The sequence below is a fragment of the Ostrinia nubilalis genome, chromosome 21 (assembly GCF_963855985.1).
Source record: "Ostrinia nubilalis chromosome 21, ilOstNubi1.1, whole genome shotgun sequence".
NCBI classification, from domain to species: domain Eukaryota; kingdom Metazoa; phylum Arthropoda; class Insecta; order Lepidoptera; family Crambidae; genus Ostrinia; species Ostrinia nubilalis.
In genome coordinates, this window is record NC_087108.1 from 11,842,445 (window position 1) to 11,860,935 (window position 18,491).

At 44.7% G+C, this 18,491-nt stretch overlaps 1 protein-coding gene across 1 annotated transcript; it reads left to right on the forward strand.

Annotated features, from left to right (window-relative positions):
- Positions 1-2,680: 2,680 nt before the first annotated feature.
- LOC135082496 (uncharacterized) lies at positions 2,681-17,730 on the forward strand. The gene is made up of 15 exons (XM_063977293.1): positions 2,681-2,752; positions 3,295-3,417; positions 5,899-6,093; positions 6,820-6,959; positions 7,300-7,474; positions 8,394-8,573; positions 9,025-9,175; positions 9,877-10,048; positions 10,409-10,624; positions 11,845-12,060; positions 12,636-12,851; positions 13,212-13,427; positions 14,648-14,806; positions 16,402-16,540; positions 17,605-17,730. Exons 1-15 carry the CDS (start codon positions 2,681-2,683, stop codon positions 17,728-17,730), a joined length of 2,496 nt encoding a protein of 831 aa, XP_063833363.1.
- The last annotated feature ends 761 nt before the right edge of the window (positions 17,731-18,491 follow it).

Consider the following 18,491-nt stretch of genomic DNA (forward strand, 5'->3'; position numbering starts at 1 on the left):
AAATGGTTTTGATAATGTTAATTAAGAAATTACTGACTACTTTTTTAATTGCTTTCAGACATGTTATTAATACTCTGAAAAAGAAAACGTAATATGGACAGCCAAAAAATTTAATTACAGAAATCAAAACTCTAAAGATGATTAAAATTATTAAATGACAATACGAAGTAGGTAAAAACAGAATGGCACATCTGTCCGCAACCTTCTCAATGACTCGACATGCACGTGCGAACGAACGAAACAGCAACAGACAGGTAGCAGAGCAAAGTGTATACGCGCGAAAGAGACAGCTATACTACATCAAGGTGATACGAAGAGAGTGGTCGGCTTGGCCAGTCGAAAAATTGTGAAATATTATACTTTATTGTTGGCAAACTGTAGGAAGTGATCTCATACTGAATCCTTTAAATTAAATCATCGCAAAGCAAAAAGCGGGCCTTGACTATTAAGTTTTATTCAATGGCGGAGATATTTGGTTTAATGACCATCTAAAACTGACGGTCACGGAAATAGGCACGAAGCGAGGACCGGTCTACCTCCATGATCTAATGCATGCTAGTCATATTTTGGCGAAATTATTTGTTCAGAGATCGCGCAATAGCACCGGGATCTGAAGCTTAGTGGAAAAACTCTCAGCAAAAAGTAGTGGGTTCGATTCCCGTAACAAACAGCCGCAATATTTTGTCCACTGAATACACATTCATTAAAATTAAGTACCTACGTCTTTACCTAAATATTTCTCCCATTTATTTTTGATGATTTGTTGTCCGAAAGAAAGCGAGCTCAGCGACAAGAGTCGGCTGAATCTGGCAATTCATTTGTTGTATTATTTCAATAATTAATTATAAATAATTGTCAAAAGAAACCGCCTAATCATTTTTCAAATCATGCTAATATTATTTACTCAGTTATCCATTACTTCACATTTAAATACACTGTGTGACATTTCATAATTTACGCAGCGATAAACCGCGATAAAAAAGCTATTAATTTTTTTAAATACTTACTTGACGTCATATTGACATTTTACAATTTTAGTTATTAATTGAAATAATAGTATTGTATGTCAATAGAAAACAATACTGTCTGGCTAGTACATTTTTGGCAATTACGCATTTGGTCGCAAAAAATAATAGGTAAATAATTTTCAAATGGTTTCGAGCAGGGATGTAACGGAGGTAGTTTTATCGGAACCGAAATCGGAATCGGAGTTTTCAAATTTGATTTATCGGAATCGGAATCGAAATCGGATGCAGGGTCAGTTTGTTTATGGACAAATAAAACATGATTTATAGTCAATTCTTTTCATTTTTATTTATTATTATAAAATAAAAAACAAAATTGGCATAATTCCAAATAAACAAAAGATAAAATTAATGAATTTAAAGTTTAATTAAAACCCAAAGTAGCGAGTTACATTTGGTTACATTACAATAAATGAACAAAAGTTAAAACAAATTAAATCAAAATGGACTCCAAAAGTAATGTATTGTTCGGCACAGGCCGTCGCGCGCCGCCCGCTTTGTGTGTGTTTTTCGACCTCCGATTAACATCCGATACAAAAGTATCGGAACCGAAGTCGGAACCGAAAGTGTAATAATAATCGGAAGTTCCGACTTAACGGAACCGGAATCGAAGCTTCGTTACATCTCTAGTTTCGAGTAGCACATCTGTACAATGTTTTTGCCATGAAAAGTTTTATAGGGTTTTTTGACCACAGAAATTATTGCCCATAAGTCTAGGCGCAGACCATCGATTTTTCGTCGGCCGATAGTTAAGTCTGGCAGTTGATCAGTATGGCCATGTATGGAAGTGCGCACATTACACCAATTCGATTTGGCCGATTCCTCATACAATTTAAAATCGGGCACAACGCACAACTATCGGCCAACTAAAAATCGGTGGTCTGCGCATAGTCTAAGAATAAAACAATCTAAAAAGAAAACAGCATTAATCATGATTAAGCAATGATCGTTAATTACTTATTATAGATACTTTCCCCGAACTATTGAATTAGCGATTCTGTTATTATTTTAGCATAAATAATTACTAGCATAATATTTTTTTATTATGATGTTATACAATTGACATTAAAAATTCAGAGATAATTAACCTCTTTTGGACTTTTTCCTTAATTATTATAAGTCTAACGACAGGCAACTGATCATAATAATATGGTAAAAATAAATAATCCACCATCGGCACCACCAGATGCCCTATTTCTTGAGCAATAGATGTCACTTTCAACATCAAAGCTTTTGATCTCTACGACCGCTTTATTTACCTTCTTGCCTTGGCCTATTTCCTTTTTGAAATGCTTTCAGCGCTTAAAATTTTAGTAATTTTATAGGTTTTTCACTAACGAAAGCATGAACTATCAATCCAACCGTTAACCGAACCGTAATTTCGGAAAAGCATCCATTTCCTGAAAAGCATTTTCTTTGTGGTGATTCAATTTATTAAGGTACATAGGTACTAACCTATCACGGCTGCCTAGCTACCCCATCGATTCTACAATCCTTCGATTTCAGCACCAAAACTTGCTTTGGTTTTTTAGTCCACCCCAGACCCCTGTATTGATTGCAAGTTGTGAGAAGAAGTTTTTTTTCAGTCCGCCCCAGACTTTCGCGGTGTTTATTTCACGTTGTGAGAAGAAGAAGAAGTTCTTCAATTCTTCACCATGACGGCTCCTAGCGACGATATGGAGATGGAGAAGATAGCTGAGGATGAGCTTTCTAAGCTACAGAGACAGGTAATTAAGCGCTTAATAAAAAAGCGTTCAGAAACTCAAAATAACTTCTTTCTGTCAAAGACGCTATGTGGAAATGACAATAAATAAAATTAAAAATTTATTAAATTGAACATTTAACGACGCGTCCGTATTATGATGACAATGACGACAATGCTGTAACAAATGATTACTTTTTTATCTCTACCTGACACTTGCCAATAAAGTTCCTGATAGGCGTCAGCTCCTTACAAACTTATCTATCAGATAAACTACAGCACAGCTTTAAGGGTCACATGTCGCTGATGAGATATCCGATAAAGTCACCACCAGTCACCCTTATTAGTTAGATAGGGTGACATATCCTAAACTATCCGTAACTTAAGCGCGGAAAGGCGCTGGCCTTCGGTGGTACAAAACATTTCTGTTTAAAGTCAATACAAGACTGTTCAATATCTCGCTTAAATGACCCATATAGTATGTCCAATAACTGGTAGAAACAACATCGTAGAGAAGTCCGTGTATCTATGGTAAGCTATTTCTAAAGAAAACTATCTTGTACGCAGTTCCGAGTGATGGAGATAGACCGAGCCACCGTGATGAGCAGCGTGCAGCCGACCCTGCGGGTGCAGAGGAACATTATCAAGACCCTCAACGCCGACTTGGAGAAGATCATGATGGAGCTCAAGGTTTGAGATGTCCTGTCCATCTTTGTTAAGATTCAGAGGTCAAGGGTTCGATTCTCAGAGAGGCTCTGCTAAGACTTGTTCTGAGACCATGTGGCTAGCTACCACCATCTTGGCGAGTAAACGAATTCTTGAATAGAATGCTCGGTAGGAAGGGTAGCCTACCAGATAAGTGTAGTGTGACTTGCAAAAAGTCGGTGGCAGAAGCCGAAGCCAGGGTAAAATGGCGCGTAATAAGAACCTACGTGTAGCATGTCTAAGTTTATGTATTACACTTTAAATCCTTCCTACGTTCAGTCATAGACGACGTATGTATCTAACTATCACATTTGTAAAAAGCAGTGAACGAACAAACATGAACGGAATGTGAATAGGCTGATTTGATTGAGAAAGTTTGTTACACACATTGTATAAGTCTAGGATAATGGCATGCTTAGGCAAATTGTTACTTCCGATCAAGGACAGCTACCATCCTAAGGGTCTCAAAATAATATAGCATCACATTCATGAAAGACAAAAAAAAATGTTGACAAACAATAACAATAATATCACGTTACGGTCACTGATATTCTGTTCTGTGAACAACATGAGAGAAAGGCATAGAATTATTTTGTGCCAATACACAATGCATCATGCAGAGACAATCGCAAATAGATAACCAACACATATGCAACTTTTAGCATCGGCAATCGGCGATTTAGTCGCTTTTTAGAAGCTGAATGTAGCAACCACACATTTCACACGCCAGACGCGGCGGTTGAGTCGCTTTTCAGAAGCTCAACGCAGTGACATCAGTCGCCAAAACGCGCGATTCTGATACTACAGTCGCTGAAACGCGCATTTCTGACTTATACCGCATCCGAACGGGTGAAGTCGCAAATTCGCCGATCCTAAAGTAGCATGTCTACTAATTTTAAACGACTTTTGTTGGTTCGTGGAACTTGCATGGGTTTAATTAAGCATCAAAGTTGAAAGGCGGCTCGGTATACGGTCTGGAAGGATTAAAATAATCCTTTGGTCAATCCCTTTGTACGTGGGCTGGTTGCTAATTGCTGTAAACTTGTGTCAATGAATTCTAAGTGAGTCATTCACTGCACGTGGTTCGGAATTTAACTATAATTTTATACCTTTTTATTAGAAAACAACGACATGTAGCGTTTTAGAAATAATGCCAACGTAATGTAGGAGGCCCTCCAGCTGCGTGTAGTGACGAATGCGAAGTCAGTCATTGACAGGGGCTGAGTGCGACATGCCGAAGACAGGGTAAAATAACACGTATCAGGGAAGGCAGCAGTGATTAGTAGCGAAAAGTCGCTGGCAGAAACTAGGAACGACAAACCGAAGACAAGGCAAAATGGAGCAGTGATGAGCTTCATAGGATACACCGCAGCAGTAGACTGCTGACTGAGGCTGTTGACGATAATGATGAAAGAAGCATAAAATATCCTATTGGATCGAGAGATAAATTACGCTAAGGCGTGGCCCTAGTATAAGATAATGATAATAACATCAAAAATTTTAGTAGAATATCAACAAAACACACTTGTAAACACACATAGCTCGTAGAGCTAATGGCCGCTGGGGCAGAAAAGTTCTCGAGTGGCCACGAATGCCACGATCCGGAAGGTGCCACTAGGTGGACCGACAATCTGGTGATTAAGGTCGCGAGATGCCTGGATGCGGGCGGTGCAGGACCGGTCTTTGTGGAAAACCTTTGAGGAGGCCTTGGTCCAGCAGTGGAAGTAATTTGTCTGAAACGAACGAACGAACTCGTAAACACACAACACCTGTTCCTGCGTCACAGGTATGCGGCGACACGTGACTGTTAATTGGACTAAGCTTATCGCTTTTGGTAATTATTTGTTATCACGTTACCGAACTGCTGCGAGTAATTGACGTTGACCTCGCGCAAGGTTTAGGGCGTTTAGTAAAGTAAACGGAAGATGGTCGAAGGTTTTCATAACTTAATCATATTATTAGGTACGAGTTGTTCACGAACTACTTTTTCATGAGACTTCGGATCTGTGAGACACTGTGTGCAGAAGGGAAGTCAAGCCTACATAATTATCGAATCTACATAGCTAATCGAAATTACTTACTTGTTACTCTAGATTTTAAATTAAATATTTTTCTACCAAACGGTGAAAATCATCCTACTCCTACTACGGTCAATAAATCTTAAAAAGAGTATTTTTGGACTCTAATGCCCGTTTTCACCATCAATCCCTAATTTTTAAGTGACCCCTATGTAAACAAAATTCCTATTATTTGTCATAATAGGAATTTTGTTTACATAGGGGTCACTTAAAAATTAGGGATTGATGGTGAAAACGGGCATAAGAGACCTCCTATTTCTTTTTAATCTTTGTACAAAATGAATGATAGGTACGTCCATAAGCTTCTATATTTTTTTATAAGATTATTCCTTTTTTTAAGTCGACCAGTCTGCTTATAACTTCATAAAAACATAACTTTGACCAACAGCTGACCAAAAGCACCTCTAACGTCATGGAGAACGTGCGAATTCGTGACAAGCTGGTCTCCCTGCTGAAGGAACACGAGCGGTTCTCCACAGAGGTCCGCGAGCACAGGGGAACCATCAGCGAGCTGGACTTCCTCTTGAAGCAAGTTCAGAAGGAGATCAAGGGGCTGAAGGCGAAGGGCACTGGGTGTGAGCTGGTAAGGGTCGCCTTTTCATCAGGTCATTTAGTTTCCACGGCACCCTATGTTCTTCTGGAGTTGTTTTTCTTGTTACACTGAGACGACCCAGGACCAAGCCGCCACATAATACGGAGGGTCGACTCTATATAAAATGGGAATTGGCAAACACGACGCTTTCCAATTTACCAGAGGCAATTAAGGTTGGTTGGTCACAACAGGCTTGTCCTCTTTTCCTGCTAAATTATGAATAGTATGGCTCTTCCTTCAGTTTAGAAAAGTTCACTTCTGCTGAGAAGTGCAATCGCATCTACCAGTCTTGGTTAATAATACTTACGACTCTATTTCCCACTAAGGCCCAGTTTTTTGATTCATAGTTAAAATAACAAATTGTTAAATTTTGCTACTAATGGTTAAATATTAACAAAATGTTAACTAATAGTTAAAAAATGTACTAAAAGTCAAGCTAACCATTGTTCGAAAAACATTTTTTTCTGAAATTTAACCACTTGTCACTTGACATCTGTCAAATTTGACTATTGGTTATTATAACTACGAATCAAAAAACTGGGCCTAAGAGTAGGTATCCAGGTACGGTAGGTAGGTATTATAGGCGGCTTAGTATCATTATTTTAACCAGCAATGCATCAAAAGAGTTCTTGCACATGGTGTGCATGTCTAGTCAAGATTGGTAGGTAGGAAGTGGTAGCAGTTTTTCATTCGTCACTCACTATATTCTTCTCCTAGGAATACGCGAAGACCCTGACCAACCAGACCATGCTGAGCCAGCTGGAGAACCGCCTCGACACCGCCATGAAGAAGTTCAACACAGTCAACAGCGAGAACTACAAGATGAGGGTAGAGATCGACAAACTATTAAGAGACCGGTAATTGCCATGTTTACCTTAAATAATTTTAGCATTTCAAATATTTTCCCGGCAAACGTAGCGTAGGACATTCGCCTACTCGATGACTGACGACCTCAAGAAAATATCTGGCAGCAGAAAAAAGCTCGTGCTTTGTGACGTTTTGGGGGAGCTTAACGTCCTGCAGTGGACTGCCGTTAGCTAAAATTATGATGTTTTGGTACAGGCGTAGAATTTACAGGCCTATTTATGACCGTCTATTTTCGCAGAATCAGTCACTCATGGATTGATAAAAACTTTTACTTGTAGTACACCACACAAAACTGATAACACCAAACAACAACTGATCGAAAATTTCCAGTCAATTCTTCAACCTGATCTGGAGGAACCAGCTCAAGCGACTGATGGACGGCAAGACCCAGATCCTGGAGCTGGTGGAACAGGCCATCACGGCCTACGACCAGCGCGAGGAGTGGTGCACCAAGCTCGAAGCCTTGAAGGAGAAGGCCGCCATCGACTATAGGAAGCATTGCATGGTAAGACCATATTTGTATAAAACACGCGTTCAATTAATACAAGACGTTTCGTTACATGTGTCAAGGAAGTTTTTATGTTAGCTGGCAAAACGCACCCTCAGATTGTGTATAGTTGTTGCAATTCACGAAGACGAGTGAGCTTTACATGTGTGGTGGCTCGCTACTGTTCGTTTATCAAAAGTTCTATCGTTATGCGTATTTACACTCGCACTCACTTGCCTACGTGAGTTGCAAGAACTATACCTACAGCAAAACCCTATTAAGTCACCAGTTCACGAAGCCAATTGACAACCTCCTAAATCGATAGAAAATCGATCATGACAGCAAAAGAAATTGTGGGCCACATTGAAGGTTTATTTTCAAGTTGTGTTCTGGTTTATAGTGACACTATTAGTCGTGAGACACTGACGAATTATTTAATTCCAATAACGAGTACAATCAAATTGTGAAGTTAGCTACAGAATCATTCCAATATCACTATATCAAACCAGACAGTGGTGACCGAGTTTGTTGCGGCGCTTTTTCTCAGCACTTGCCAAATGTTGGTCTCGAAGCGCTGCAGCGCTGGTAGGGTAAAAAGATTATGAGACATGTAGAGGCTCCTTAAGAGCAAAATATTTGACGATTTGTAAGCACTATACAGGGTGTTAGGTAAATGGGTATATGAGCCGGCACTAGCCCATGTTAACATGGGCATATAAATGGTATGGTGAAGTGAGAAATTTGATATCATCATTTTAATTTTTTTAATTTTCATACTAATTTTTTTTATAAAATCCGGTTTGTATGAAAATTAAAATGACCATGTTAACATGGGCTAGTGTCGGCTCATATACCCATTTGCCTAACACCCTGTATAATAGTCTATACAAGTAAAGAAATTTTGACTTTGACTTTGACAAACCCATCAAAACTCTAGGAGGTCCGCGAACTCCAGCGTCAACTAGACCACAGCCTGAAGCTGGAAGAGTTCCTGAGGACCAAGGGCACGGTGCGGCTGACGGCTGCTGACGCGAAGGCCGAGGCCAAGAGGCTTGAGCAGCAGGAGGAGGAGATGCGGGCTTACAACAACTATGTCAATGTGCTTGATGCTATACGGGTCAGTATTGTTTTAAAACAGTCATAATTACAACAATCACAAACTATCAACGAGGTAACTGCCACAACTCTTCTACTTCCTGAAGTCTTTATGTTGTCGGCTGTGTCTGGTGATGAGGTCAGGAAAACTATCCTTTCCATCAAATCCAAAGCCATAGGTTTTGATGATATTAGCCGTATCATGATCCTTATCCTTCTCAAATTCCTATTCCCTTTTATTACCCATATCATTAACTTTTCCTTATCCTCTGGTGTGTTTCCTCGCAACTGGTGCAAAGCCTTTGTAACCCCTCTACTCAAAATACCTAATCCTACCACCTTAAATAATTTTAAGCCCATATCCATATTACCATTCCTGTCAAAACCCCGGAGGCGGTTGTTCACTCCCAACTGTCCAAACTATATGTATAGATCAAAAACTATTTTTGTCCCTTTTTTCCATAAATTTCCAGGAGTTCACCGGCGAAGAAGACGTGGACAAGCTGATCCAGGAGTTCACCCGCCGGGAGGAGGAGAACTACGCCCTCTTCAACTACATCAACGAGGTCAACACTGAGTTAAAGAACCTGAGCGATAACGTGAGGATGCTCCAGGCTAATATTGGTAAGTTGGTTCCATTACCAACACCGCTACTGAAACCTTTGCAGAGAAGCTATCGAGTAGCGATCACAAATTGGATTCTGAAGACATAATGTAGGCAGGCCTTCCACTGGGTGGACCGAACGCGGGAAGCATCTGGATGCGGGCAGGGCAGCACCGGTCATTGTGTAAATCCTTGAGGGAGGCATTTATCCAGCAGTGCACGTTGTTTAATTGAAACGAACGAACAAACGTGAGCAGATTTAGCAACTGTATTCATGCTTTACAAAAAATGTTGATAAACTTTTGTGACTTCGACCTCCTCCTCCTATGTTCTTCTGATTAATTTCGTTTTTTTTTTATCCACAACAAGGAAGCTCTTGGCCTATATCTCACCTGATGGTAAGTGACGATCAGGCCGAAGGTGGAAGCGAGCTTCACCCGGAATCCTCAACCACAGAGGAACTGGCTATATACTGCCGAAACACAACAATACTGTACGTTGCGGGTCCAATGACAGTTTGACTTTCCCCGGGACAAACTTGACCTTCACTGGTTGAGTTTTACTGGCGGTTAAGCTACCTGGCTAGTTGCAGCGATGGGAACGAGAAGTGTGAAAGTCCCATTAACTGTGTTTAGGTTGAGCAGTGAACGTCCTTTTTCCTGTGTGCAGCGATGAATATTTTTCTCGACATATTCAACTACTCATTTAATCTACCACACAGAGGACGAGCGCGCCAAACACCAGGCTAAACTCTACAAGCAACAAGACAGCATCGAGTCCCTCCGAGCGACCCTGGAGGAACGCCGAGCGAGCACCGAGGAGGCACGAGCTGCGGTCGCGCGCAGCGAGCTAGTACTGGCCGCGTTGTTGCAGCAGATACAGGCTCTAGCAATGTAAGTACAGACCAGAAGTAACAGCCCTTATGAACCATTGATAACCTGCTTGGTAGCAGACATAAGGTTTGACTGTATGAGAGGGAGACGCAAGAGGTGTTTCTCCGGGCGACCCTGGAGTAACGCCGAGCGAGCACCGAGGAGGCACGAGCGGCTGTCGCACGCAGCGAGCTGGTACTGGCCGCGTTGTTGCAGCAGATATAGGCTCTAGCAATGTAAGTACAGACCAGAAGTAAGAGCCCTTGTGAACCACTGATAGCCTGATGATCAGCACCGCAGCTGTTCCAGAGGTAATTACCAGATTCCAGAGGTAATTCCAGGTATCTCTTCCCTTGTCGATGAATAACCCGCATCCAGCAGATACAGGCTTTGGCTTGCATCTGCTTTGTACGTAAATGACGTCAGAGACCAACAAGTGCCAAACACCAAGCGAAACTACAAGCAGCAGGACAGCATCGAGTCCCTCCAAGCGACGCTGGAAGAACGCCGAGCGAGCACCGAGGAGGCACGAGCTGCGGTCGCTCGCAGCGAGCTGGTACTGGCCGCGTTGTTGCAGCAGATACAAGCACTGGCTATGTAAGTACAGACCAGAAGTAACAGCCCTTATGAACCATTGATAACCTGCTTGGTAGCAGACATAAGGTTTGACTGTATGAGAGGGAGACGCAAGAGGTGTTTCTCCGGGCGACCCTGGAGTAACGCCGAGCGAGCACCGAGGAGGCACGAGCGGCTGTCGCACGCAGCGAGCTGGTACTGGCCGCGTTGTTGCAGCAGATATAGGCTCTAGCAATGTAAGTACAGACCAGAAGTAAGAGCCCTTATGAACCATTGATAACCTGCTTGGTAGCAGACATAAGGTTTGACTGTATGAGAGGGAGACGCAAGAGGTGTTTCTCCGGGCGACCCTGGAGTAACGCCGAGCGAGCACCGAGGAGGCACGAGCGGCTGTCGCACGCAGCGAGCTGGTACTGGCCGCGTTGTTGCAGCAGATATAGGCTCTAGCAATGTAAGTACAGACCAGAAGTAAGAGCCCTTATGAACCATTGATAACCTGCTTGGTAGCAGACATAAGGTTTGACTGTATGAGAGGGAGACGCAAGAGGTGTTTCTCCGGGCGACCCTGGAGTAACGCCGAGCGAGCACCGAGGAGGCACGAGCGGCTGTCGCACGCAGCGAGCTGGTACTGGCCGCGTTGTTGCAGCAGATATAGGCTCTAGCAATGTAAGTACAGACCAGAAGTAAGAGCCCTTATGAACCATTGATAACCTGCTTGGTAGCAGACATAAGGTTTGACTGTATGAGAGGGAGACGCAAGAGGTGTTTCTCCGGGCGACCCTGGAGTAACGCCGAGCGAGCACCGAGGAGGCACGAGCGGCTGTCGCACGCAGCGAGCTGGTACTGGCCGCGTTGTTGCAGCAGATATAGGCTCTAGCAATGTAAGTACAGACCAGAAGTAAGAGCCCTTATGAACCATTGATAACCTGCTTGGTAGCAGACATAAGGTTTGACTGTATGAGAGGGAGACGCAAGAGGTGTTTCTCCGGGCGACCCTGGAGTAACGCCGAGCGAGCACCGAGGAGGCACGAGCGGCTGTCGCACGCAGCGAGCTGGTACTGGCCGCGTTGTTGCAGCAGATATAGGCTCTAGCAATGTAAGTACAGACCAGAAGTAAGAGCCCTTGTGAACCACTGATAGCCTGATGATCAGCACCGCAGCTGTTCCAGAGGTAATTACCAGATTCCAGAGGTAATTCCAGGTATCTCTTCCCTTGTCGATGAATAACCCGCATCCAGCAGATACAGGCTTTGGCTTGCATCTGCTTTGTACGTAAATGACGTCAGAGACCAACAAGTGCCAAACACCAAGCGAAACTACAAGCAGCAGGACAGCATCGAGTCCCTCCAAGCGACGCTGGAAGAACGCCGAGCGAGCACCGAGGAGGCACGAGCTGCGGTCGCTCGCAGAGAGCTGGTACTGGCCGCGTTGTTGCAGCAGATACAAGCACTGGCTATGTAAGTACAGACCAGAAGTAACAGCCCTTATGAACCATTGATAACCTGCTTGGTAGCAGACATAAGGTTTGACTGTATGAGAGGGAGACGCAAGAGGTGTTTCTCCGGGCGACCCTGGAGTAACGCCGAGCGAGCACCGAGGAGGCACGAGCGGCTGTCGCACGCAGCGAGCTGGTACTGGCCGCGTTGTTGCAGCAGATATAGGCTCTAGCAATGTAAGTACAGACCAGAAGTAAGAGCCCTTATGAACCATTGATAACCTGCTTGGTAGCAGACATAAGGTTTGACTGTATGAGAGGGAGACGCAAGAGGTGTTTCTCCGGGCGACCCTGGAGTAACGCCGAGCGAGCACCGAGGAGGCACGAGCGGCTGTCGCACGCAGCGAGCTGGTACTGGCCGCGTTGTTGCAGCAGATATAGGCTCTAGCAATGTAAGTACAGACCAGAAGTAAGAGCCCTTGTGAACCACTGATAGCCTGATGATCAGCACCGCAGCTGTTCCAGAGGTAATTACCAGATTCCAGAGGTAATTCCAGGTATCTCTTCCCTTGTCGATGAATAACCCGCATCCAGCAGATACAGGCTTTGGCTTGCATCTGCTTTGTACGTAAATGACGTCAGAGACCAACAAGTGCCAAACACCAAGCGAAACTACAAGCAGCAGGACAGCATCGAGTCCCTCCAAGCGACGCTGGAAGAACGCCGAGCGAGCACCGAGGAGGCACGAGCTGCGGTCGCTCGCAGCGAGCTGGTACTGGCCGCGTTGTTGCAGCAGATACAAGCACTGGCTATGTAAGTACAGACCAGAAGTAACAGCCCTTATGAACCATTGATAACCTGCTTGGTAGCAGACATAAGGTTTGACTGTATGAGAGGGAGACGCAAGAGGTGTTTCTCCGGGCGACCCTGGAGTAACGCCGAGCGAGCACCGAGGAGGCACGAGCGGCTGTCGCACGCAGCGAGCTGGTACTGGCCGCGTTGTTGCAGCAGATATAGGCTCTAGCAATGTAAGTACAGACCAGAAGTAAGAGCCCTTGTGAACCACTGATAGCCTGATGATCAGCACCGCAGCTGTTCCAGAGGTAATTACCAGATTCCAGAGGTAATTCCAGGTATCTCTTCCCTTGTCGATGAATAACCCGCATCCAGCAGATACAGGCTTTGGCTTGCATCTGCTTTGTACGTAAATGACGTCAGAGACCAACAAGTGCCAAACACCAAGCGAAACTACAAGCAGCAGGACAGCATCGAGTCCCTCCAAGCGACGCTGGAAGAACGCCGAGCGAGCACCGAGGAGGCACGAGCTGCGGTCGCTCGCAGCGAGCTGGTACTGGCCGCGTTGTTGCAGCAGATACAAGCACTGGCTATGTAAGTACAGACCAGAAGTAACAGCCCTTATGAACCATTGATAACCTGCTTGGTAGCAGACATAAGGTTTGACTGTATGAGAGGGAGACGCAAGAGGTGTTTCTCCGGGCGACCCTGGAGTAACGCCGAGCGAGCACCGAGGAGGCACGAGCGGCTGTCGCACGCAGCGAGCTGGTACTGGCCGCGTTGTTGCAGCAGATATAGGCTCTAGCAATGTAAGTACAGACCAGAAGTAAGAGCCCTTATGAACCATTGATAACCTGCTTGGTAGCAGACATAAGGTTTGACTGTATGAGAGGGAGACGCAAGAGGTGTTTCTCCGGGCGACCCTGGAGTAACGCCGAGCGAGCACCGAGGAGGCACGAGCGGCTGTCGCACGCAGCGAGCTGGTACTGGCCGCGTTGTTGCAGCAGATATAGGCTCTAGCAATGTAAGTACAGACCAGAAGTAAGAGCCCTTATGAACCATTGATAACCTGCTTGGTAGCAGACATAAGGTTTGACTGTATGAGAGGGAGACGCAAGAGGTGTTTCTCCGGGCGACCCTGGAGTAACGCCGAGCGAGCACCGAGGAGGCACGAGCGGCTGTCGCACGCAGCGAGCTGGTACTGGCCGCGTTGTTGCAGCAGATATAGGCTCTAGCAATGTAAGTACAGACCAGAAGTAACAGCCCTTATGAACCATTGATAACCTGCTTGGTAGCAGACATAAGGTTTGACTGTATGAGAGGGAGACGCAAGAGGTGTTTCTCCGGGCGACCCTGGAGTAACGCCGAGCGAGCACCGAGGAGGCACGAGCGGCTGTCGCACGCAGCGAGCTGGTACTGGCCGCGTTGTTGCAGCAGATATAGGCTCTAGCAATGTAAGTACAGACCAGAAGTAAGAGCCCTTATGAACCATTGATAACCTGCTTGGTAGCAGACATAAGGTTTGACTGTATGAGAGGGAGACGCAAGAGGTGTTTCTCCGGGCGACCCTGGAGTAACGCCGAGCGAGCACCGAGGAGGCACGAGCGGCTGTCGCACGCAGCGAGCTGGTACTGGCCGCGTTGTTGCAGCAGATATAGGCTCTAGCAATGTAAGTACAGACCAGAAGTAAGAGCCCTTGTGAACCACTGATAGCCTGATGATCAGCACCGCAGCTGTTCCAGAGGTAATTACCAGATTCCAGAGGTAATTCCAGGTATCTCTTCCCTTGTCGATGAATAACCCGCATCCAGCAGATACAGGCTTTGGCTTGCATCTGCTTTGTACGTAAATGACGTCAGAGACCAACAAGTGCCAAACACCAAGCGAAACTACAAGCAGCAGGACAGCATCGAGTCCCTCCAAGCGACGCTGGAGGAACGCCGCGCGAGCACCGAGGACGCACGAGCGAGCTGGTACTGGCCGCGTTGTTGCAGCAGATACAGGCGCTAGCTATGTGAGTACAGACGACCCTTATAAAAGACGGGTAACTCGAAGAATAACCCTCACTTCAGAAGATAAGAGGAATTAGCAATGTGAGAACTAGTTCTCACATTGATAGCATCTGGACCCTAGAAGTGTTCCTCCGAGCGACACTGGAGTAACGCCGAGCGAGCACCGAGGAGGCACGAGCCGCTGTGGCGCTGCGAGCTGGTACTGGCCGCGTTGTTGCAGCAGATACAGGCGCTAGCGATGTAATTACCTAAGATCTAAGGATAGATTTATTTACTCATGTAGTTTATTAGAGTTATGCCATCTCTTACAAACGAGGAATAGCCCCACAAGTAGCCCCACCACAGCAGATGCAGGGCTTAGCAATGTGAGTACAGATGCCTTAATTAATAGGCCACCTTATTGCAGCAGCAGATACAACCTGGGCAAGGTACATAGTAAGCAGAACTGACGGCCGATGGGGCAGCAAGGTTTTGGAATGGAGGCCGCGTATGGAAAACGCAGTGTGGGACGTCCACCCACAAGTTGGACCGACGACATCATAAAGGTAGCAGGGAAGCGCTTGAAGCAGTCAATCGATCAACATGGGAAGCATTAGGGGGAGGCCTATGTTCAGCAGTGGACGTCCTATGGCTGAAATGATGATGATGAGATACAACCTGTATCTGGAAATGTTAATACCAAGAACTAAATATGTCCCTTCAAGCGATCTTGAAACGAGGACAAGAGATATATCTTGAAACGAATAGCTCCTACCGCTGCAGATTATGCATTATAGTTGTTACTAAGGAAATTATAAATCAGGTACGCCTGTAGAGAGACTACAAGCAAACTTTACACGGCTAAATCATTGCTTAGGTATTCTTAGCATAATACAATTTTAGCATAAAATTAAAACTAACAAAGTTAATTTAAACAATTAATTGCTTTTGTATTATCATAATACTCTTCGCGCATTCAAAATCTAGACCATGAACATAAGCATTTCCCTTTATAGTAAGCATTGAGTGAGTTATCTATCTTCGACAAATCATTAAACAAGTTCCACAATGTCTGTAGGCGGATGTAACTCCTTGTATAGGTGTCATGATGACCAATTCGGTGGTCAGTTTTATTTTAATACAATATTATGTCATCAAGCTGGCCATTAGATGATTAGTCTATTTCTTTATTTCTTATTGATTTAGAGGTTGAGAATGTTTTGCTATTATTAGGTCTTATGTCTTTAACATTTACCCTCACTGTTCCGTCACATACTATCACAATAAAATTATATTATTATTATAGATTTTCCATCAAACTATACCTGTATCATTTACGAATCGTTGATGATGACGCATTCACTGTCCACAAACAAGGCTACGTTACCTTTAATCGCGTGCGTGCCCCTCTTTCAAAAACCGATTTTAAACTATCGTCTTTTTTTTCTGGTCTAAAAATATCTTGTAAGTTCAAGTTTAACATCCATCTCTCCTCTCTTCCTGACTAGAGTTTCACATTTATAACTTTTTATTTAATGCAAATAACTTTATTCTAAAATGATTATATTCTCCATCAGGTCATCGGAATGCAACTCCCTACCTCTGATGAAGCTACTCGGCAAGTCGTTCGGCGTGAGCGAGACCAACGCGCGTCTTTACATCAAGAGTCTTGAGAAGAAGGTCATGGAGATTGTAGAAGTTATCAAGATTGAGGAGGTTGGTTTACCGGTTCTGACTATTACTATAGTCTGGTCTGCGAGCACGTAGAATTTTGTCCGATGACCCCCAAGCTACCCATCCTTATCGCTCGCGCGTAATTATATTGCTGTCGCGACTGTGCGACGGGCGCCCGCAGTGAGTGTGAGAGCGCGACAGCAACATAATTACGCGCGAGCGATAAGAATGGGTAGCTTGAGGTCATCGGACAAAATTCTACGTGCTCGCAGACCAGGCTTTAGCAAATACACCTTTGTGATCTATCATCTGCCACGACTATTCTTTGGCAGATTGTTTAACAGCTTACGTGATAGCTCCTCTTAATTTAAGTCACATTGGTCTATGGTGAATATCTCAGACTGGTTTTAATTTTTCTTGCAACAAACTCAGCGTTTCACTGGTAGGGTTTTCTTCGCTACTCGTCAAACGTTTGGATTTAGAATATAGTATTGGAACCAACATTGGAACAAGCTTTTTACAAGTCTAAAGCCAAACTGAGTCAGTTCCTGAGGTATAGGAACGACATGGGAGTGGTAACATGCCGTGACAAAGCATTCAAGTCATATACAAGAGCACATTTATGAAGTTTCGCTGATGTTTGGCGTTCATAAAAACACCCTGCCCGTGCCGCTTCCATACCCCAGGTAATTACTCAGTTATGCACTAAACGTGTACTAAATCTTCACGTTTGAACCAATGTAGAGATCAATTGTGGAGCCAGCCTAGCCTAATGCCCGTTTTCACCATCAATCCCTAATTTTTAAATAACCCCTATGGCAGGGGTGGTCAACTTGATTAGACATAAGATCAACTGTTTACTAACGAAACCCTGGGCGATCTGCCACTTACATACTTCTTGAAATCTTAAATGAAGCAGCATAGTTTAGTACACAATCATGTAGTATTTTTGGCCTTGCCACGATCGACTGGACTAATAGACGCGATCAACAACCGGTTGGCCACCCCTGCCCATGCCACATAACATGAGTTTTGTTTTCATAGGGGTCACTTAAAAATTAGGGATTGATGGTGAAAACGGGCATAAGACTCTTTTCTTCCCCCAGGCATGGCAGCGAGCGGCGGAAGGCAAGGAGCGCACTCCGCCATCCTCGCGGCGCCGGCGCAAGCCCGCTCCGTCGCCGCGCGCGCCCAGACATAAAGACGCGCCGCAGATCGCCGTGCAAGCCTAAGCGAAAGTCACGCGCCATGTTTTATACTCAAGGATAGCGTCATATTGAGTTCATATTGATTGATAAGCACATTTACTAATAGCTTTTTTAAATAACGAGTCACATAAATGGTGCGTCTAAAACCTGGTCCGTGAGCACGTAGAATTTTGTCCAATGACCCCAATCTACCCACCCTTATCGCTCGCGCGTAATTATGTTGCTGTCGCACTCGCACACTCACTGCGGGCGCGCGTCGCACAGTCGCGACAGCAATATAATTACGCTCGAGCGATAAGGATGAGTAGCTTGGGGTCATTGGACAAAATTCTACGTGCTCACGGACCAGGCTTTACACTAAGCGAATATGCTCGCGCGGCAAACTCGACATCTTGCTCACTCAAGAGCAGGGTGAGCAGGATGTCGAGTTTGCCGCGCGAGCATATTCGCCCAGTGTGGACGCACCATAATAATACTTATTATCGGTATAAGGACGACCGCAGATCGCCGTGCAAGCTTAAAGGCGGTTTACACGGAGACGACTTAGGGACTACACATGAAACAGAGAATGGGCAGCAGCGCTCTCTGAAAAACATCAATCTTTTAAACTGCGATCTCCAACCCGCCTGCCAAGCGTGGAGATTATGGCAAAACCCTCCACTATAGTGGAGGAGGCTCATAGTCCAGCAGTGGACTGTAAAGGGCTGTTGATGATGATGATGATTACACGGAGACATCACGTTTTTTGCAGGATCTCGTTCAGTAATATAGGACGTGTTTTAATA